This window comes from Biomphalaria glabrata, chromosome 12 (genome assembly GCF_947242115.1).
Source record: "Biomphalaria glabrata chromosome 12, xgBioGlab47.1, whole genome shotgun sequence".
NCBI classification, from domain to species: Eukaryota; Metazoa; Mollusca; class Gastropoda; family Planorbidae; genus Biomphalaria; species Biomphalaria glabrata.
The window spans coordinates 10,346,374-10,369,171 of NC_074722.1; the positions used below are offsets into that span (position 1 = coordinate 10,346,374).

Here is a 22,798-nt window from a genome sequence, read left to right on the forward strand (position 1 = left end):
GCCTGAGCCAGCCAGGAAAACCAATGATTTGTTAAAATGCATGACTAGATTGACCTAGGGACATGCCTAGGATGTAATCATCTTTTTTTTTTATAGTTACGTTTGTATTTTATAAGAGAAGATTGTTTTATCAGATGGGAATGATTTGTTTTTCAGCATTGACGCTTATTTGAAATTTGTTGTGATTACAGGGATTCTTTTTTTTTAAATTTAAAAACAACAACTATTGACAAAAGAAGACACAACACACAGAGATTTTCATTGATTTTGACAGACGTCATGATCTTTTTCACATTCATTAAATGAGTATAGATGTTTAGTGCTGATAAAGTCTTGCAGAGTGAGGAACAATTGAGTTTTTGTACTATTACATGCTTACCTTGTCAATCATGTTATTTTGAGACCTAAACTTATCACTTTCCCTAGTGGATTTGTATGCTAAGCCACACAGTAAAAGAGTCTAAAAGAGTGACCTCACTTGAATGAGTAATATATGGGGGAAGGTTTATTAGGCTCGAAAACAATAGAGACTTACAGGGCTTCAGAAATTATGTAATGTATATAATTTAATCAGAGCTCATGTTTATAACAATAACACAAACTCCATACCAATCATTATTTTTCCATTTTTATTCATATAACTGCCTTCTGCATGTTAATAGCTACACATTGGTCTATAAGATAAGAAAAGATAGATAAGATAACTTTTATTGATCAAGATAACTTTTATTGATCCAATCAAATGGAAATTCAGTTTGACTACAATTGACAACCTCAGCGTAACTACTGTACTATAAGAGAAACCTTATGTGTCTATGAGTATGTAGATTGTAGAGGGACATTACCCAGGTTCAGGAAGAATGGCTGCAGAAATCAAGAGGTGCCCTAGCTATTCTACACTAATAAATCAGAGCTCATCATTTATCTGATGAGGTGTACAGAAGGAGGCCTATTGCTGTTGTTATTTGTTTATAATCTTATGGTATGACCATATTGTAATCTTAGAAAAACCATTTCACAATCTCTTTGTATTAACAAGAGTCATATCTAGTAAAATGCTTTCCATTCTTTACATAATATTTATGGTAAAACAAACTGTACTAGAAAAAAATAATTTAAAAATACAAATTTAACATGAAAAATATATGAAATATTGTGGGTTTATTCTGTTTATGAATATGTGGTTAAAACTTATTGTATAATGTCTTTTAAAAAAACATTGAAGTAAGCTAAAACTACAATCAATATTTAACAAATGAAAATTAATAAATAAATGACATTTAAAAACAATATTTTTGAAAGTATTTAAAGCATTCAACACTGTCAATGTGCAAAGTAAAAAAAAAATATTAATTAAAATATTGTTTATAATAGAGAGTCAGTATAAAAAATAGTTTTTTAACAACCAATGAACCACTACAATATCTAAGATAAAATTCAAGTTAACAAAGCAGTTCATCTTTGCTAATCTAAGTTACCCCATAACTCTTTCTTTCCGTAATTATTTTCCTCGTTCCGGTGGAATTTTTCATTTTGCTCATATATATTTCACTACCCTGTTATGATTAAACTTTAATAACTTTTTTGTTTGTTATCAGACAGGCAACATGCTACACCACTTTTAAGAAGAACATTAAGACCTATCTGTTTAAAACTTTTTAGATTAACTGTCATTTTAGCTGTCATGTCTGTGTTTGTAATGTTATTACAGTGCCTTGAGCCTACATTTTGTTTGTTAACAGCACTTTATAAATAAAATTATTATTATTATATACATAGTTTCTCCTTCGTGGTCGAAGATGAGCACATTTCTTATTTCCTATGGACTCGAAGATGCCTGTAAAGTCCAATCATCGCTTTAAAAAGCCGGCCACATATGTGGCATGGGTGGGTAAGTAGTAAGTACTGCAGTTCACGCAATAATATGAAAAACTACTTATCAATTGTTGTTTTAAATTATGTCTAACTTATATGCATACTATATAGATTTCTTCTCTTAAAAAAAAAAGTAAACAATTTTTTGTGAAAATGTAGTAGTTAGTATAACAACTTACATAACTTAGCAATAAATATGTAAAAAAAAAATAATTTTTTGACAAATAATCTAAAACTGTTTGCATATATGTGTTAAAAACAGCCTCCCATGTTTTTTACTATTATAGTGAATAGTTGTAAAAGTGGTGTATTTTTATGAAAAAACTGCTTGCATAAATGATTTTAAAAATTAGATTTTTCGATTTCAGAAAAGAAAAAAGAACTTTGAATGGTCTAAAATATTATGATGTTGGATTTTCACTATCTTTTCTAGTTTACGAGATCTTAATTCCCCAAAAAGTCTCTATATGTCAGTACTTCTAGCAAGATTTATTTTAACAATAATAAAAAAAAAAGAAACATGGCTTTTTTTTATTAACCCAAAAAAATTATTTTATTTATTTCCAATAGCTTATAAAAATGTTCAACAACTACAGTTCTTGTTTTTTTTAAACATGATTTTTTGTATCAGATAATGTCAGTGAAGTATTAAAATTTAACTACAATGTAACATTTATTTAAATACTTTAAATAATGCATGGAAAAAAATTGTTTAGAAATTGTACAGTTTGATAAATTATGTTGACACTATTCATTTTTGCAATGTTCTGTCTCAGTAAGAATCTTTCTCAGTTTTAGAAGTTCTGAGTATAAATCTCTATTTAGTATTTGGGATGCACAAAGCAGCCCTGAGACAACTGCTGACGTGAAGCCACAAGTTAATGTATCTTGACCTGTAAAATAACCAAAAAAAAAAAACTTATAAAAAAAACAAAGCTTATCTAATGGAAAGAACAGTCAAATCATAATCTAAATACTGCAGAAATAAGGTCCTTTTTTATATGAAACAAACTTAATTACCACTAACTGATTGTCTAATTGGTTAATTATTTTAATTGATTGTCATCAATAATGAATAATTATGCAAAATTTCAACTCGATCTGAGTGGGAAGTGGGAGAAAAAACTTGCATAAAATGTAATAAGGAAAATAGCTCCACATATACATCGTCATCACTCAAAAAGTAGCTTTTATTTTCCTTTTTTCGACACCAAATAAAATAATTGATTACCAATAATAATTTAATTTATTGGTTAATTTTGATGGAGTTAGTTAATATAACCTTTGTAAAAAAGATTTTAGGCCTATTTCAAATGATACATGAACACTCCTTACTAGGAATAGTCCTTCCATTTTCTGCTTGAAGCTTTTTAACTCTTTTTTAGTTTGCTATTTCGTTTCTCTTTGTTTTGCCTTTTCAATTCTTTTTTTCCTTTTAAACATTTCAAGCTTTCCATACTTTACAATAATAATAACAAAGGGAGAAAGACAAATTGAAGCAAACTTTTTTGACATTAAAAAAGTTGTAACCTTTTCATGTGGCACATCTTTGATCTTTAATATAAGAAAGAAACTAATTCATATGAATTTATTTATAATCATAGGATTTAACTATGTTTTTTAAAGAAGGAATCATACCAGTTAGATAAAGTCCTGGTATGTCTGTATCAACTCTTAATCTCCAGGCAGCATCTGCTGAAAAACGCTGTTTCCCTTGATCCAGTCCATACATTTCACCTTGTGGACATGCCAGATAATACCTGTTGGAGACAGGTGTCCCAACTTCCATATAAACTTTCTAGATAAAGAGGTATGTATCTTAGTGGTATTAATGTACATTAATAAAAGAAATATTACATATATATAGATATATATATATATATAAACATATACTAAAGTGAATCTCTTACTTTTCCATCCAGCTGAGGGAACAAGTCTAAACACTGCTGCCACATCTGTCTGCCAAGTAAATTTTTGATTCCTTCATAATGTTCTCCTCTGTGACGAACTTTTTCATCTTTCCAATGAGAAAACCAATCCCATTTGGCCAGAGTGATCACAAGAGCAGAACTCTTCCCTGAAAATAAAAAAAAAACACTATGCTGATGATGTTGTGTTATAAACTGTTACTCTTTTCTGTGTAGAACAAAAGATATTTTAAAAACAAATAAAAAACTGTACTATAAAAGAAGAGTACTTTAACAAGCAAAAAAAAATGTTAAATAACCATGAATCTGTTCATTTTCTTTTTGCTATGCTTAAAAATTACATTTTAAAAAATTATATGTTCCCACGACTTTGAATAGACTAGTACTATAAGTTAAGTAAGCAAAAAGGTGGTGATATGCCTTGATGGTCCAAGGTTCAAACCATGCCCACAGCCTTCCCTTGCCATCCTGTGGGAGTTTTGTGCAAGGGTGTATATTCTAATAATCTTCAATTGTAAAAGAACATCTAAAAAAATAAAGCAAAACAAGCAAAAACAACTTTACTTTAAATAAAAAAAACTGACCTGGAAATCTTTTCTCCCATTCTGGATCTTTGGCTGATGGGAAAGAAATAAATCCGAAAAATATTTTCATATCTTCTATGTCTTCTGGTTTTGTATTCAGGAATAATTCAAATGACTTGTTCAAATCATCTCTGCATAAGTATTTATAACAATGACTAAGATATTATAATTATTACTAAGACAGTTAATTTAAAGAAAATCAATACCAGTATATTCCATAAAATGTGTACCACCTAAATGATAAAAAAAACAACAACCCTAATTTATTATTAACTATAAAGAGAAAAATAAACAAATAGCAAAACATTTAGATTATTAAAAGTTAACAAACGTTTTATGAAGCCATATATTGCTTGCTGGGAGCTTCAGGTCAGTAGAGCTGCCTTCAATTCCAATAAATGTTGTTATATATGAGACACTTGGTCCTACCTTGGTAACCATTGGGTAGACAACTATTTATAAAACAAAACAGTAATTCCTTCAGATGCAAAAGTTAATACACTGAAAAGTTTGAAAAGGTGCTCAGTTGTATAACTGAAAAATGCTTTTAAGAAATTGGCACTGTTACATCGTTCTTTGTTGGTCATTTGCTATGAAAATTTGAAATCTTTTTGTACATTTTTTTGGTATTGATATTATCATTTGGAGGCTAATTTAAAATGAAAGTAGAGCACAATCATAGATGTATACAAGAACTCATATAATTTATAATAAAAAGCAAAATAAACAATATTTTTTTTTAATATGTATTAAAGAAAAGTATTTTTCCTTTTCAGTTTGTATAAGAAATCAAATGTTAATCATGAATTTTACCAAACCTTATTAGATTAACCAGAAATAAAAGTGATAATCCAACAGATTTATACTATAAAATGGTGTTTGTTCAAGACAAAATATTGATTAAACATTATAAATACTTACAAGAAGCTTTAGCCACTGTTTCTGGTAGTAAAGTGTTAAATGTATTCATTACTCCAGCATCTGAGATAATGTAGCTGGCATGAATCTCAAAGTCATTCTTGCCCACCTTAACACCTGATAAAAAAAAAAAACTGACCATAAAATAAATTAATAGATCAGAAGTAAGAGACAAATGTAGTGTAAAATAATTTACTGACCATTGACCCTTCCTTTATCATCACACAAAATTTTGGTTACTGGAGCTTGAACCATGACCCTTCCACCAAACTTTTCTATACTCTGGATCATATGATAGGCGATCTCTGAAGTGCCACCCACTGGGTAAAAAGCGCCTTTAATATAATGATCTATTACAGCAGCATGAAGTATAAAAGGCACGTCTTTGGGTACCACACCTTTGAAATTGGAAAAAAAGGTATAATGAAATATTTAATTAATAATAAGTAGTTATTTAGTCAAGTCAACAGCTTAAGAACTAAAAATGGAAATGTAAGACATGTTCAGAATCTCATGTGTTTAGCAATGTTTAATCACAATGTTTCAGTAGACTTTTAAGCAAAAAGCAAATTATAGCTTGATTAGAATGTTTCACAAGACTTTTATGCACCATTCAAAGTTTGGTCAAAATGTGTCATTAGACACATATTTTGGATATTTTGATAAAATTTTTTACTAGATTTCTATGTGCCAAGCAAAGTTTGATCAGAATGTTTGACTAATGTTTTCTTTTTTGCTTAGCAAAGTTTCATCATAATGTTTCACTAGACTTCTATGTGCTTAACAATTTGTTTGATCAGAATGTTTTACTAGATTTCTATATGGTAAGCAAAGTTTGATCAAAATGTTTTACTAAGATTTCTTTGCACTAAGCAAAATTTCATTATCTTATCTTATAAAATACATATGACACTTCAAAAAAGATGGTTATGTCCTATGAGTGCCTAATGTTAATCTAGTCAAGCATATTAGATTGTTAATCTGCTACAACTATAGGTATATTCTTATTATTTTAGTTATGCTTAGGTGTGATGTTTATACAATTTTGGAATGCTGTGATTACATCATGTTAGCTTTTATTTTATCTTTTCTCTGACTTGGAGCTTGATACTGAAGCTCTTGGTTAGTCAGCCTATCTGGCCCTTTTATTTTCCCATTCTTTGGAGCTAAAGATGGTGCTATAGATAGGTTCTGGCTCAGGCAGTTTGGAAGCAAATATAGGCTTTTGATGAGCCAGTGGTGTGATGTATATAGAGCTATGGCATAATGCATGCTTGTGTTGCTGTACCAGCTTGGGATAGAGTATTTAAGGTGTGAGCTTTGATATGTGATATATATTTATATTTGTACTCTAAAAATTATGTACACATATAGGGATGCCATTGAGGGGCCCATGGTCATAAATGTAGAATTCATCATTTATCACTCATCTTGTACAATTAAATATTCAGTCAAAATTGTTCACCCACTCGTTTGTTACTCAATGACTATTAGTGACGTGATCACAATAAAATTGGTAGACAGCATGAGTGATGAACAAACCACAAAGATTTAGATATATCTTTAACTAGAAACTAAAACGTACCATAATCTCCACAAATATATGATAAGACCAACTTTAGTTCCTTGTTGTTGGTTAACCCATCCAGAACTTCTTGTAGAGTTTTGTCGGTGTAACCTCTTCTATAGCACTTTAATACCAGTTTATACAATCCAGTGAACACCAAGAATCGAGCAATATAGCGTGGCAAAATTTTCAACAAGGAGAGCCCAAACATTGATGCACTAGCATCCTTAAAAATAAAACATACAGCAAATCTCTGAATCTGTATCCAGAGTGTCAAAAAATAACAAACAAACAAAAAAATTGATGAAGAAGATGAAATAGTATTAATGAAGGCACTTTATATAATGATAATAATAATCTTTATTATCCATATGGAAATTTGTCTAACAATTTGTGCATTACACCAAACAAAATATTATATCTAAAGAAAATAATATACATTCACACCAGACTCACTCATAATTTACATGTGACTCAATAATTAAAAATTTTTTTGTTCTATGTAATTTGAAGTCAGTGAACCATGCTTATATAATTCTAATACCTTAAATAGTAATAATAACTCACACTTTTCTCAAATATTCACCTAGGAAGAAAATGTTTGTTAAAAAGACTTACCTTAACTAGTTCCATATATTTGCTGATTGCATCTTTCTCTTCAGGAAATAGGTCAATGAGGTTCTGAACATACCTTTCATCCCCAGACTTCATCTTGTATATCCTGGCTTTAGCTGTATCCCCTAGTGCTATCTGTTCATAAAAAAAATATTTTCTTCTACTGACTTCATAATGAAATTCTTGTGCAATATTAGTCTTTGAAAAAGAAGAGAAAGGTGAATGTTTCTACCAAGTTAAATACAATTTAATAATAGAATTTCTAGATTAATAAGTAGACTACCAATATTAAAATATTTGAGAAAAACAATGTAAACATTATAGCTTACATGGTCAAATTCATCATCTAATGGTGCCCATCTTAGCTGACCACAAGTTAACTGATCGAGAAGTGTACGGTTGACAGTTCCATCTTGTAGTTTACCAACATAGTGTATTCCTTGATTGTTAAAAGATGAGTTTAACAAAATAATCTATCTCTTGACTGACAAAAGATATATAGGTTACTACACATGCAATAATCACTAGTAAGTATGAAAAAGGGAGAAACATTTTTTAAGATTTTTAATTTTAGACTTAAAAAGATCAACAGAGGATTAAGACATGTAACTTGATGGGTTAAGCTGCTTGGGGTGGTACTAACACAAGCTTAACTAATTAGAAAAAGAAGCCTTACTACTATTACATGATTGCATTATGCCACCAAAAAAAAAAAGACTGTCTTTGTGACACTGAATTCCACAATGCTGAGCCTTTTGCCACAAAAGTTTCAATTACAATGAATTACACTACGACCAGTGGAATGTTTAGAGGGAGAAAAAAAAAGGACTCAAAATGCACTGCAGAGATCTCTAAGCTTTATTGCAATGCATAATCTAAAACTCTGATTTAACAGAAAAAATATTTCTAATTGAAAATCATGTGAAGCAGCAGAGGTATTCAAAGGAGGAATTCAATAACAAATTAATTTTATCAAACAGTTTTTTTATGTTTCAGATATTCCTTTGGAATTGATAATTACATCCTAGCCCATACTTCTTATGGGATGGCAGGGGATAGTGGCAGGCTTGAACCTAGTAGAATCCAGAGAACACACGACACAATAAACCTTTTTATTCATATAATTAGCTTGATAAGCTTATATACGGTACTTTTTAAAATTCAGTTCAAATCAAGCTCTCAAAAGTTAATGTACAGATTCAACTACATATTTAATATATATGGGTAATATATATATAAATTCCCCTCATGGTCTATAGGGCATATGATGTAAAGGTCTTCTGTTTCTGTGGCCCACATTTAATGATGAACAACAATGACCAACCACCGTTACTTTTCCCAACTAATGTCAAGTACCCACTAGAGATGAATGGAGTCAGTGGCGTCCTAAACATCCTGTAATTAAAATCCGTTTTCACCAGGATTCAAACCTGGTTCAGAAGCCAAGCACTTTACCACTCAGCCACCGTGCCACCATATCATATATATACTGGTATATATATTGTTGTTTTTAGGTTTAGTCAATCATAGGAGGTTTATATTTGGTATAAAAAAGGCTTGTTAAAAGGTACATTTCTATTTTTCTATCTTATTAAAGAAAGGTCTGTCAACTAACCAGTGTCAAACTCAAAGCCTTTCTCAACAAAAGTGTGACAGCAGCCACCAGCTTGATCATGTTGCTCAAGGACAAGAACTTTGAGACCAGCTCGGCTTAGTAGTACTGCGGCAGTCAAACCACCAGCACCACTTCCTATTACAATCACATCTAGTTTCTCTGGAACTTGAGAGGCTTTAAATCCTGTAGAGTTAGTAGCAAGTATAATATTATTTTTATGTTGTACCCCTGTACTGAACTTTTTATTATAAGACCTACAATACTGTAACCTTTGCAATAAATCGTCTAACACTTATTTTCACATGAACTTCAAAACCATTACCAAAATAGGTCCAAAAAATCAACTATTTGATACAGCTTAGAGATATTTCTGAGCATTTGATGAGAAAGTCTGCCATTTTTTATTATCCAGATCGTCCAGGAAAAAATAAATCTTAATGGTTTAAAAACTGCAATAAACAGTTTAGCAATTTAAAGAAAAATAGAGCATAAAATCTTCAAAAACTTTTATTTGCAGTGAATTCCTAAAGTAGGTTCCTAAGGTTCCATAGTCAATCCTACACATAAATCACATAGATCGGTCTATATTTAAATGTGTAGGCATATGAGTCAGAGATAACTATCCTAAGCGAAACAAATTAGAATCTAACTACGGTACTATACAATCACTATTGTAAATCGATACAAAGAAAGAGATACAGGCCTACTATAACCAATCCTTTAATGATGATAATGCACTAATTTAATATTATAGAACAAATTCATACATGTGCTCCTTTTTTCCATAGTGCCATTAAAGAATGGAATTGGTGGCCTAAATCAGCCAGGAAAACCAATGACTTAGCAGAGTTTAAGTCATAGATTGACATGCATGACTAAATTGACATGAAATACAAGGGACATAATTATCTTCTTTTTTGAAGTGACATCTGTAATAAATAAGATAAGGTAAGATCCATTTCATGCTCTAATAGCAATACGGAAGAAGAAGCACTTGCACAAATTTGTCTTAGCATATGGGTTAAGAAATGTGCCTTTCTCTTGGATTCTTTTAGTACTTTTTGTTTACAAACCTTATATCAACTCAAGTTGTTTCCCCCACTTCCCATTCTTGGATCAAGTGGAAATTATTCATAGTTGATGACCAATACATGAATCAATAAAAAAAAATCAATTAGTGGTAATTAATTTATTATGTTTTAAATAGAATAAGGAGTTAAACCTTGCAGTATTGAGAGATTCAGTGTGTATAGTGACTTTACTTTTCTACTGCTTAGATAACATTTAAATGTTTTTAAAATGTATTTTTAGCAGCCCCCGAAAGGGGAAAAGACTCTATTAGTTTTGTGTGGCCTGTCTGTCCATCTGTCCATCAGAAACTAGAAGAGAAAATGAAAATCGGACATCACGATATTTAAGATCATTCAAAGTTCTGATGCAACGGCTACTTTTTTCTTTTCTGAAAGCTAAAAATCTATTTTTTTAATCAATTATGCAAGCAGTTTTTTCTTAAAAATACACCACTGTTACAACTATTCACTATTAAAATTAACAAACACTTGAGCTCATTAGTAGGGGAGATGTAGATTTACCATATTTTTAACAATATACATGAGAATTTTTTTAAAAGCAGCATTTCTCAACCTTTGGTGAAAAACAAAACAACTGGGGCATCGCTATAAGGTTATCAAGTTGGGTTCGGGGCGAAGCCCCGACGACAAAAGCGTTTTCTTGCTTTTTTCACTGCAGAAAAGTATTCTCCTGACATTTACAGCTCATTATTTATCAATGGAGTTCGGGGCGAAGCCCCGACGACAAAAGCGTTTTCTTGCTTTTTTCACTGCAGAAAAGTATTCTCCTGACATTTACAGCTCATTATTCATCCCCCGCCGCCAAAAGCGTTTTCTTGCATTCTTCACTGTAGAAACGCATTCTCCTGACATCTACAGCTCATTATTCATCAATGGAGTTCGGGGCGAAGCCCCGCCGCCAAAAGAGTTTTCTAGCATACTTCACTGTAGAAACGCATTCTCCTGACATCTACAACTCATTATTTATCAATGGAGTTCGGGGCGAAGCCCCGACGCCAAAAGTGTTTTCTTGCATTATTCATTGCAGTAACGCATTCTCCTGACTTCTACAGCTCATTATTTATCAATGGAGTTCGGGGCGAAGCCCCGCCGCCAAAAGAGTTTTGTTGCATACTTCACAGAAGAAACGTATTCTCCTGACCTAAAACTCATTATTCATACTATTAAAAAAGGACCTTTTGAATAATGTTGTACTTGAAAAATATTCTAACATGAATTTATAGGCCCTTAATACATTGCAAAAAAAACGATTTGTTCCTTGAAAAGATAAGATACCCCACATATTTAGATTTTGGCTTTCAGGATCTCCGCCGAAAAAAAATTATTCGATAAATAATATTCAATAAAAGTATAAATTGTGAGTTATAGTCCCAAATTTATTTAACTAGAAGATATCAGATTGAGTAAAGGTTAGAAAAAGGCGACTATGAAAAAATGATTTGGGTTTAGAACTCATCTCAATCGTGACTCTTATACTGAAAAATTTCGTTTGAATTCTAATTTTTTGAATGCAAAGTCTTTCTTAAAATAGTTATGATAAATTCATGTGAAATTACATAAACTCTGTCTGGAAATGGGAGGGGCGGTAGAGTGAAAACGATTAATCCTCGCTTCTTTAATAATTTCTGCTAAAGATTGCATTTGGCATTAAAGAATAAGGGTGTGGCGACTCGATATAAGAATTTAATTTATTATATATATAAATTATATTAGTGACAGATGTTTTTGTTTTGTAATTTCCTAACTGTAATACAAAAAGAAAAAGTATTGCTTTGTCCGATGGGGGAAAGGCGATTGCATGAATCGCCCCTCCCAAACTGGTACAACCCTTTTTCATTTAAATTTTACTAATGATAAAATTTGAGATTAGAGTGTGGTACGACATAATATACAATGAGTCCACATATCAATATGTAGTTTATATTATATAGATATTCAACTAATTTTGTTCACAAACTATGATTCTCCAGAAAAATAGGACCGCCCCCCCCCCTCACTCACTGCTGTACGAACTTGAATTTAGAGAACTGAAGGAAGAACTCCGTGATCGAGATCTGAAAACGAGCGGAAATAAAGAAACCTTACAAGCACGCCTCCGAGAATGTATAGTTGAAGAAGAGGAAGATCCAGACACGTATCTGTTTGAAGTCGCACCAACTTTAAGAGAGTTCTTGCACCAACAGCTAGATGACTGGAAGGAAGAGTTGCGGGCTATGAATACGACATGAAAGAAGTCCAACGAAGAGACCTGTACCAAGCTTGAAAAGATGTATACCTCAGTGAAGGAAGTGACGAGCCCCGTGGTGAAAACGATGGACGTGGTGGAAGAAACCCTGTACGACCAAAGAGACTTGAAAGATAAAGGAGCTGCGCCATCGTTAAACAATGAACTACTAGCCACCCAAAGCTTTGAAGAAATATGCAGGGACAACGGCAATGCTGATGAATGTGGTGCTACCTGTCAATCTGAAAACAGGGAGTACAGACCTGTGGAGCCGAAAGAGACAGATGAAGAGACAATGGAAGCTGCCCATAGTTCGAACGAAGCTTGTGATGCAGCTGTACCTGATATGAGCACCTCAAACAGCAAGACATATCAAGTGAATGTTTGCTCCGCGTCCAAGCATTTTGCTGAGGAACGTTTGCAAGTTGCAAGTGGCGTACGAAGGTGGGACCCTACTGGCGCTTGCCCAGATTCTAAGACCAGCGAGAGAAGCCCTGATGGTGACCATAAGAACCCAATGAAATCTGACGAAGCTGTTGAGGGACATTTGCAAGCTAAGAGATACCAGCCAGGTCCGTACCCAACAGCCGTTGGTCCAGCTGCCAAGACTGGAGAGGAAAGTCCTGATGGCGGTAAAGAGAATCCAAGGCAGTCTGACGTTGACATTGATGGACATTTGAAAGACGAAAGTAATCGACAAGGTCTGAAACCAACAAGTGATTGGCCCGATACTGAGACGAGAGAGAGAGGTCCTGATGGTGGTGAAGAAAGTCGAATGGAGCCTGAAGCCGAAGACGAGGGACCTTTGCACCTGGAGTGTTGCCAACCTGCCCCACGAGCATGCACTCCAGACAAGGCTGAAGATGATGATCTGTTCCACAATTCCCTGTCCTGTGGATTTGAATCCCATCCCAGTCCTTCTTCGCTAAGCCCTATGAAGCCACCTCTTTTGCCAACAATCTTGGTAATCCCTGCCCTTACATCCTATACCTCTCCATGTGTCAATTGGCTGCCCTCAGTACCAAACGACAAGAGAGCGATGCAACTACAACGTCACTGCAACAAGAAGACGATCAACTGGAGGAAAAGAAGAAGGCGGCGTTTGCTTAGTCCAACGTGCATGGTGATGCTACCAAGAATCAACTGCAGCCACATGAAGACCAACTGGCGGAGAAGAAGAAGAAGGCTACTTTTGTTGAGTGCAAAATGGATGACGATGCGACAACGACGTCGATGCAACCAGATGAAGGCTAACTGGAGGAGAAGAAGAAAACGTTTTCTGAATTCAACGTGGATGGCGATGAAAGCACGACGGCGAGGCAAACAGGTGAAGGCCAACTGGAGGAGAAGAAGGAAGATGACTGCAACATGGATGGCTCCATCAAGCTCAAGAGGCAAGCCAACTGCCACCGATCGACCCCCACCTACAGCGATGAAACTTCACAGCCAATGCCATGATGTTGATTCTGTCCGGGACGGACAGATCTAAGGAGAGGGCAGTGTTATAAACTTGGTGGTGGCACAGAGAGGGGTAGTGGTGTGTGTGTAGTCAGCCGACGCAAATCGCCCTAGGCCAGCGCTAGAGGAGCGGTCAACCGTGACGAGTTACGACGGTCAGCCGAGACAAGTGTCAACACGGCGGTTCGGGAAGGATCGACGGCGGTCCGGGAAGGTTCGACGTCGTGAACAGAGCTCAGGAGCGTCACGAGAGTTGTAGTCATCTGACCACCTAGAAACGTCGAGCGGCGTTCTGTCCGGTTCGAGAAGGCCAGTAGGGACCCTATATAAGAGCGGAGGCGACGCAGTCAAGACGGTTGAGAAAAGGGGCTCAATACAGCAAGGTTCACGACAGAAGGTTCAGAAAGGAGGTTTACGACAGAAGGTCCACTACAGTCCGGTCGACTACAGCACAGTTCAGCGGTGTGGTTCTGTACGGAGCATTACGACGGTTCAGTGCGGAGTACTGTCAAGTACAGTTGAGACGGCTGGCGTCTTGATCTTGGTCTGCGATCGAGTCCGACACAACGAGCCTAGTGTGTGAAGTCAGTCCTGAACTGTTGAACCCAGTGCAAGCCCGGAACGAGACGGAGAGGCCAGTGCAAGAGTCGATACGGCGGAACGGCTATTAACAAGAGAGATATTTGTACAGTGTACGTGTTGCCAATTGTACAGTATTGGCTGTTACTTATTCGACTATTAAAGTGTTACGTTACTTTGGAGCCCTGAGTTGTCAAGTTCTTTAAGTTGGTGGTGTATGGTGCAGTTTGCAGAGAGCCTGGATAGTGAGATTCGTAACATTATCTTATAGTGGTTCACTAAAATCGAATAACTCCTTACTTTGTTTCAGAACTGCATCTCTTGCTTTGATATCAATGACACAAGGCTTAGTAGGTTGCCTAAAATCTGTAGCAAGTGGGTTTACCCCTATCTTCTTCCCCCAAAAGTGAACTGCTATAATGTGAAGAGACAGGCAGGATGCCAGGACTGCTGCCAGATACCAAGGGTTTGAAAGAATACAGAGTATCAAGGACAACGTCCCTTCGAATATACTTAACATACTTATAACGCAAACACAGCCTTCAATCGTTCTTTCCTAGACAGCACGTAAGAGAACACTATACTCCATAAAACTTAACAGATTTAAACTTTGAACTAACACGTTTTAATACACATGACTACACGGCTGTCACGCTTCGATGATTACTGTTTTAAGTTTGTACAGTCAGTTCAAAAGCCAAGACCGACATAATGTCTATGTATTTATGACCTATATCAGGGGAGGGCAACCTTTTTGTATCGAGGGCCGCATTTTAAAAAGTTTGGGAATGGCGGTCCGCATACATATATATATATATATATATATATATATATATATATATATATATATATATATATATATATATATATATATGTATATATGTATATATATATCTTAGAAAGATACGCTAGCTAACTGTGTAGAATGTCTTTTAACTCATATTTACGCTGTTTCATACTCACGTTTCTTTCTTTGTTTTTCACACTCCACGTTGAAAAATTACAACAAGAGTTAGCAATTTTTGTAACCAATTTTACGATTTTTTAAATTGCTGTTGTTGTTTTTATATCACAATATCCCCACAAATATACATTTGTACTTAATGTGCAGTATTTTACTTTTTACACTCGTGCATAATGTTCCGGAACTGTGAAATTATCTTACTTATTAGTTGTTACCACTGTGACTGCTGTCAAATTACAGTCAGTCAACATTGACCAGTGATTATACTTGTTTAGTTTCCACAAAAAAAAAAAGCTTGCTCACTGAATGTTCCGGAAGTTAAATGTCGGGACGAGCGAAACCTACTCTTGTGGAGCATCACCAGAGAATGCTGACCATGTCCTTCAGTGGTGCATACTAAATCAAGAGACCCAAACAAGACTCTCCAAAGACTATTCGGAGAACTGCCTGATCAAACCTGGTTCAGAAGCCAAGCACTTTACCGCTCAGCCACCGCGCCTCCATATCATATATACTGGTATATATAGTTGTTTTTAGGTTTAGTCAAGAACGGAGAACTGTCTGATCTGGAAACCACTGCGCGGTTCATCTGAGATATAGAATTACTGATCTGAAACCTGCAACATGTAATAATAATAATAATCATTATTATCCTTAAGGAAATTTGTCTTACAATTTGTGCATTACACCAAACAAAAAACATTATAACTATAAGAAACCAAAGTGTACATTCACACCAGACTCACTCATAATTTACATGTGACAAAGTTTATACCAGATTGTTCTTATTTAATGATTTGATTGCCAGGGGAACAAAAGAGTGTTTGTGTCTGTTTGTCTTTGCTATCGGTGTCTTGTATCTCTTTTGTGATGGTAAAATCACAAAATCCTGACACAAAGGGTGATTCTTTATTTCGAGGATCTTGTTAGCTTTTTTCTGGATGTTTGTCTCAAACAACTGCCCAAATGGGGTTTGTTTTTTGCCAATGTAAAATGAGAACGAAGAAGAAGAACTGATGTATGTATACCCAAATTGTGTGAACAGCAGCAAAGTTTTTTAAGTGTGGAAATACAGCTTCTGGCACCCATAAGACGCCCGTGGTAGTACTGACTGGAGCTTCTCTTGGGGTTATGTCCTCTGGAGCTGAATCAGCTTCTGCGATAATTTGTGAGCTGATGGTATTGAAAACTGGTTCTAGACGTCTTAAAATTAGCTTTTATAAACTGCACAATTAGGGAATCTTAATAAGTGTTGTACTTTTAATCATTTCACTAAAATAGTTTCACCTTTCAGCAAAGGAAAATGACAAAAACTATTTTCTTTTGCTTACTTGTAGAAATGGGAAAGCCTTGTTTGAAAAGATTTAGCATGCAATTACATTTCATATGTAAACAACCAATTGCAATAGAGAGTATAAAAAAAACAAGAAACCCGTCTACCACTCTTCATTAGAAATATTGGTAACAAAGTCACAGTCAATAGACTTCAAGTAACATAACAATTTCTTCCTTGAGATTTTATATCTCATTTGCCTTGTCCATGCTAAGCTAGCGGATACATTGGATTATTTTGTTCATAAGTCGGAACTACCCGTGGTTATCACCCCTAGCTCTATAAGCACTATAACTATGAAATTATTCAATTTTATGCAGCTTTGTGCAAACTTTCCTATTTAGAGTTTATGGTTGGGATATTTTTTAAAAAAATTTCTTAGTCAAAGATCGAGCTCCATCATTCTTTACACTTGTCATCTTGTTCCAAGCCTACACAGCACTCAGAGATTGTGTCTTGAATTGAGTGTATTGATGTATAGCCAATAAACATAATCTTAGTTTACTTAAAACTTTTTAGAATGAGACATTTTCAATAATTTATATAGATATTATTTTTAATATTTGCATCTAAATGCGCTATGATCCAATCACTTGTCTTGAAAGGAAGGGTTGAGAAAGAAGGGGATATCTGAGTCAATGTTACCGTGATTGCATTTCAAATGCATTTTATACTGTAATAACTGAAGGGAGGCAACTCAACGAGACATAGACGTTTATTTACATGGAGACATGACAAACACAAAGGGGCATCTGCCTTGAGCACAGCATCTCCATATTGGCTCTCTACTTGGGCGGAAATCGTTAGTCTCTTATGTCAACATCCGACTTGTCTGGTCACTGATAGTGCGCACCTTCTTTCTGCACTATCTTAGATGGCGGTGCGCATGGCAAAGTCATAACAATACTATAAACGAAAAGAGGGCGTATCTTGATTAAGGAACCGCGGCACTCATATCTCATTCATAAGAAGGATTTCAAATGCGTGTGAATGCTTTGGCAGCTGCTTGTCAAGAGTTTAGCCTTACAATAATCCTCTCCAAGACCGAAATTCTGGGACAAGACGTCGCAGAAATACCAGCGATACATATTGGAAATCACACACGGTGGTGTGGGAATTCACTTACTTGGGAACAACAATAGCCAGCAACCTAGATTTAGACACTGAGCTGACAAAAAGAATAGGAAAGGCTTCTGCAGAAATTGCAAAACTCTCTGGGAAAATAACAAATTGACTAGTCTACAATGCCTGTGTTCTGAGCACACTTCTTTAGGCTAGTGAGAGCTGGGCAACTTACATGCGTCAAGAGCATAGATTAAATAGCCTTCACTTACGCTGCCTGCGACGCATAATATGCATGTCCTGGGGCGAAGCAGTTTTCAGCATTTTTGAGCTTCATAAACTCATTTTCATTAATTAAGTCTATCATGTACAATTTCTATTAGTAAGAAGATTGCAGGTCAAATAAAATTTAATTAAGAAGCGTGAGAGAAATTCGAGGCAAATTAGCAGTGTTTTTCAATCTTGTACCTTTGGCGCCCTCCTCCAAGCGTTTTCCTTCGTTCTCAGCTTTTGTCGTATTTTTCTTCCGATAGTAACAAGAGTCCATGTCAATGTTAAATTATAACGAAGTGGGTCATTCCGATAAAGATTTTCTTGGAATCTGAGCGCACTGTTTATACTAGTTAGAAAAAGTTGCTCCAACTAAGTCTATTAAAGGAAGAGGCAGCATTGGCCAATACTATTATACGAGGTATGTTCAATGTACATATAGCACACGTATGTCTAAAAGATCATCTTCATGTTCAGTAAGAAGCCTTGCCGCGAACTTTTTTGTTTTTGTTAAACACTTGAAAGAATTTAGACCATTCTGAAGAAAGAATTTGATCATTCTGCCCATTCAAAATGAGTGACGTCAGTAGAGACGTTTTGAAATGTCTTCTTGAAAAAGTTTTTATTCGATATTTTTTGCAGACGCATCACTCTAAAAAAACGGTAAAAGATCCTTATTAGTAGCCACAGCTTGAGGAAAGCTACAGTAGTTCATGCAAGTTTGTAATGGGCTTGTTGTCCTAAGATCATCCTTACTGCCGTAAAAAACATAATCATGAAGAACCTTTTGAATCGATCTTGCAGCTAACGTAGAAATGTTATGCTTGGACGATAAAACGACATCACATAATTAATAATTTATCTTTTTGTAAAATTTAGTAACAAAGTCTCTTTTGTTCTTTGCGTTACCCTTGTTATCACGTAACATTTTTGGACATTTTAACCAAATAAAATATATTCAATAAAGTCTAAATAAAATAATAGAACGCCGGTATGAACTGTACAGAGAAACTTCTTATGGTCCGACAGTTACGCTGTGCAGGGCACGTATCCCATATGGGGGACGAACATGTGCCAAGGCAAGGTGGTCGGTGTAACAGTGGTGCCCCACGGAAACGTTTCTTTAGAAAACTAACGCAATGGTTTACATTTATTAAGAAAAAATGCACCATTTTACTTTGTCACAAAGTGCCTGTTTTACCCTATTACGTAGAGATTTGTGTTGATGTTTCGCACTAAAGCCATAATGAATATACTAATTGCAATATTAAAGGTCTGATCGTAACCTTCTTTTTCTTCTTCTTCATCGTTCTCATTTTTATGTTGGAGTCTTCATATGACTAGACCAATACATGAGATGAACTGCGCAGTGGTTTCCAAATCAGGGAGCTCTCCATATAGTTTTCTTTCTACTGGGGTGATTTGGGGCCAATGTCTTATACGGGCCTCTTGGTAGAGAGAGCAGTTTTGGAGGACGTGGTCGGCATTTTCTTGTGATACTCCACATGGGCAGATTTCACTGGTTCCAATTTTGAGCTTCCGGTACATGTGTTGTCGCATTCTGTTGTGTCCGGTCCTGAGTCGAAAGATTAGACGTTGATCTTGTCGGGATAGTAAGCGTCATCTTTCTTGTGATTTGGATGGGAGCTCGTCCATTTCTCATTTATTTTATCTACAATTAATTTCTTCATTTCTTCTGGATAGAGTGCAGTGATTACTTGTGAGTTTGTTCTCCCACTCTTGGCGAGTGTGTCAGCCTTCTCATTTCCTGCTAGTTGTATGTGAGCTGGTATCCATTGAATAACAGATTTTTTGCTGTTGTTGTTTAGCTTTGTAAGTGCTGTTCTGAGGTTTTTGATATAAGGGGAATTAGAGTTTTGCAAGCTTTGGAGGGTTGTTTTCGCGTCTGTTAGAAAGACAATCTGACGTGTGAGGGGAACTTGGATGATTTGCTAGTATGGTAGCAGCTAGTGCTAGTGCTTCCCTTTCTGCTCTGTGACTGTCAGAGAGCTCTCCAGTTGCAATGGATTTTTCTAGTTTTCCTTAAGTATTCCACCTCCTCCATCTGTGGTGGCTTTATGGGATGAGCCATCCGTGTAAACTCTGATCCACTGATTGCTAGGGTAATTGGTGTGTAGAAAACAGTTCACTATTTCCTTGTGCTCTGTTGGTCTGTAATCAGATTTTCTTTTTATGTTTTCAATATGGTCCCTTATAGTAGGAAGAGGGCTTTCGTCCCAGGGTGGACATTCATTATAGTGTATCGAGGATTCCAGAGTAATTTTTTCATGTTGGTGTTTTTTTTTTTCTTTTTTTTTTTTTAGGTTTAGAAATTCCTGTATGAAATTGGTCCTTTTGAGACGGTTTTTTTGTGCCAGTTTTGTGGATTTTTGTTCTGAGTGGGTGCCTCTCCAAGGTTTCCAACTTAGTGAATTGGGAAAGGATTTTTATTTCTCTTCTTTCATCCAGAGAGATTAGGGCTTATGGGTGTTGTTTTGATTGCTCCTGTCATTATCCTTAGACCAATATTTTGAACCTTGTCTATTTTTCTTAGTTGGTTTGGGCTGCTGAGCCCCATGCTGTGGCACCATATTCTAGTACAGGTCTTACATAACTGGTATAGGTCTTTTTCAGGATGTTGTGATTAGCTCCCCAATCTGTGCCAGCTAATTTTTTCAAGAGGGATAGTTTCTGGATGCCTTTACTCTGTGTTTTATCTATTTAGTTTTTCCAGGTTAGTCTCGGGTCATAGGTGACTCCAAGATAAGTAAGACTGTCATTTTTTCTAAAGCTTTCTTATCTAATGTTAATTTTATTGTTTGTTGTTTTGTTGAGAGTGAGAATATGGTATATGTTGTCTTTTTTGTGTTATTGGACATGCCCCAGTCTTAGGACCAATTATTGAGTTTATCAAGAGCATCTTGTAATCGAAATTTCGATGTTCCTACATATTCTTCTGTGCTAATTAAGGCAACCATTTGAGAAGTTACACTGCGAAGACTTTCTTCCAAGCCAATAATAATACAGCCGTTTTACGCAAAAGATGCATTGTAAAACGACACGACGTGAGCTGTGGTTTGTCTAGACTGTAGGAGGACTTAAGTTTATATTTAATCGCCATGTACAAAAACCATTTAGAACTAGCGAGGCTCGGCCACCTGGTACTCAATTACTAATAGTTAATTAACTAATTGATGTTGGTTTTGTTTTTATTGATTCTTGTTTAGTTAGGTAAAGAAATAGTTGTTCAAAAGTTCTGCTTGATCCGTGATATATGTGTGAAACAATGATTGAAGACAAAATTTGATGCAATTTTTCGTTTACACAAAAAAAAATGTTTTTTTAAATTTAATTAATTTATGGTATCTTCAACTATTTATTTAAAATATTCTCGGTGTAATTATTGTCTTCAGTTGTTCGCCTTTATCTACGTCAAGAAAAGGTATGTCATCCAAAGCACCCTTACCCTAAAATATTTTTACAATGCCTCTAGTCAGAACTTCATGATGGGTGGCTTAATAGGTCTAGATGGGTGGAGAAAATGTGGAAGGTGGAACCTGGACGCTCCTCTTTGTCGTGAGGAGGGGGGCGGGGTAAAAAAATGTGCCTTTGTTTTTTAATCTAACATTCATTAGTTACTAAGAGAAAAACAGTCGCCGTATAAAGGAAGTATTGCGTTTCATTATATATATATATATATATATATATATATATATATATATATATATATATATATATTGTTACGAAACTCGCAATCCATGCTCTCTGCAAACTGCACATTACACCACCAACTTAAAGAACTTGACAACTCAGGGCTCCAAAGTAACGTAACACTTTAATAGTTAAATAAGTAATACCAATACTGTACAATTGGCAACACGTACACTGTACAAATATCTCTCCGATAACACCGTACCGCCGTATCAACTCTTGCACTGGCCTCTCCGTCTCGTTCCGGGCTTGCACTGGGTTCAACAGTTCAGGACTGACTTCACACACTAGGCTCGTTGTGTCGGACTCGATCGCAGACCAAGATCAAGACGCCGTTCGTCTCAACTGTACTTGACAGTACTCCGCACTGAACCGTCGTAATGCTCCGTACAGAACCGCACCGTTGAACTGTGCTGTAGTCGACCGGACTGTATTGAACCGGGCTGTAGTGGACCTTCTGTCGTGAACCTCGTTGTATTGAGCCCCTTTTCTGAACCGTCTTGACTGCGACACCTCCGCTCTTATATAGGGTCCCTACTGGCCTTCTCGAACCGGACAGAACGTCGCTCGACGTTCTAGCTGGTCAGATGACAACTCTCGTGACGCTCATGAGCTCTGTTCACGACGGCGATCCTTCCCGAACCGTCCTGTTGACACTCGACTCGGCTGACCGTCGTAACTCGTCACGGTTGACCGCTCGTCTAGCGCTGGCCTGGGGCGATTTGCGTCGTCTGACTACACACACACCACTACCCCCATTTGTGCCACCACCAGGTTTATAACAATATATATATACATATTTTACTTCATACAGCTTCTACTGTCAATAAATGACATAGGAAGTTAAAACTTGTTGCTTTGAAAGATAGGCTACTTTGAAGGATTTCATAGCCAACCTTTTCAAATCAAAATCAGCATCACATAGCTCCCCTTATTACTATGACTGTCACACGCCTGTGATCTATACCGAAGTTGTCAACGTGAGACAATGTACTATGGCTGTT

General features: G+C 35.6%; 1 protein-coding gene across 2 annotated transcripts; it reads right to left on the reverse strand.

Moving 5' to 3' along the window:
- Positions 1-1,146: 1,146 nt before the first annotated feature.
- Positions 1,147-15,089, reverse strand: LOC129921581 (all-trans-retinol 13,14-reductase-like). 2 transcript variants are annotated; one of them, XM_013230139.2, is made up of 12 exons: positions 14,755-15,088; positions 9,103-9,285; positions 7,817-7,926; positions 7,491-7,622; positions 6,891-7,098; positions 5,506-5,703; positions 5,309-5,422; positions 4,719-4,839; positions 4,388-4,518; positions 3,786-3,952; positions 3,514-3,673; positions 1,147-2,768 (listed from the first exon to the last, which is right to left on the reverse strand). In XM_013230139.2, the coding sequence occupies exons 1-12, from the start codon at positions 14,972-14,974 to the stop codon at positions 2,623-2,625; spliced, it is 1,890 nt and encodes a 629-aa protein (XP_013085593.2). In that variant the 5' UTR covers positions 14,975-15,088; the 3' UTR covers positions 1,147-2,622. The 2 variants fall into 2 exon arrangements, 1 of the variants encoding a protein (XP_013085593.2); XR_008773896.1 differs by having other exon boundaries at positions 2,630-2,768; positions 3,514-3,635; positions 14,755-15,089.
- Between the last annotated feature and the right edge of the window lie 7,709 nt (positions 15,090-22,798).

Coding starts and splice junctions, on each gene's coding strand:
- LOC129921581 (XM_013230139.2), bottom strand. CDS start 14,974: ATGTTAAGTATATTCGAAGGGACGTTGTCCTTGATACTCTGTATTCTT. Junction 7,927..9,102: donor AGGCTTTGAGTTTGACACTG/GTTAGTTGACAG, acceptor TTAACAATCAAG/GAATACACTATGTTGGTAAA. Junction 2,769..3,513: donor ACCAGGACTTTATCTAACTG/GTATGATTCCTT, acceptor GTTATTTTACAG/GTCAAGATACATTAACTTGT.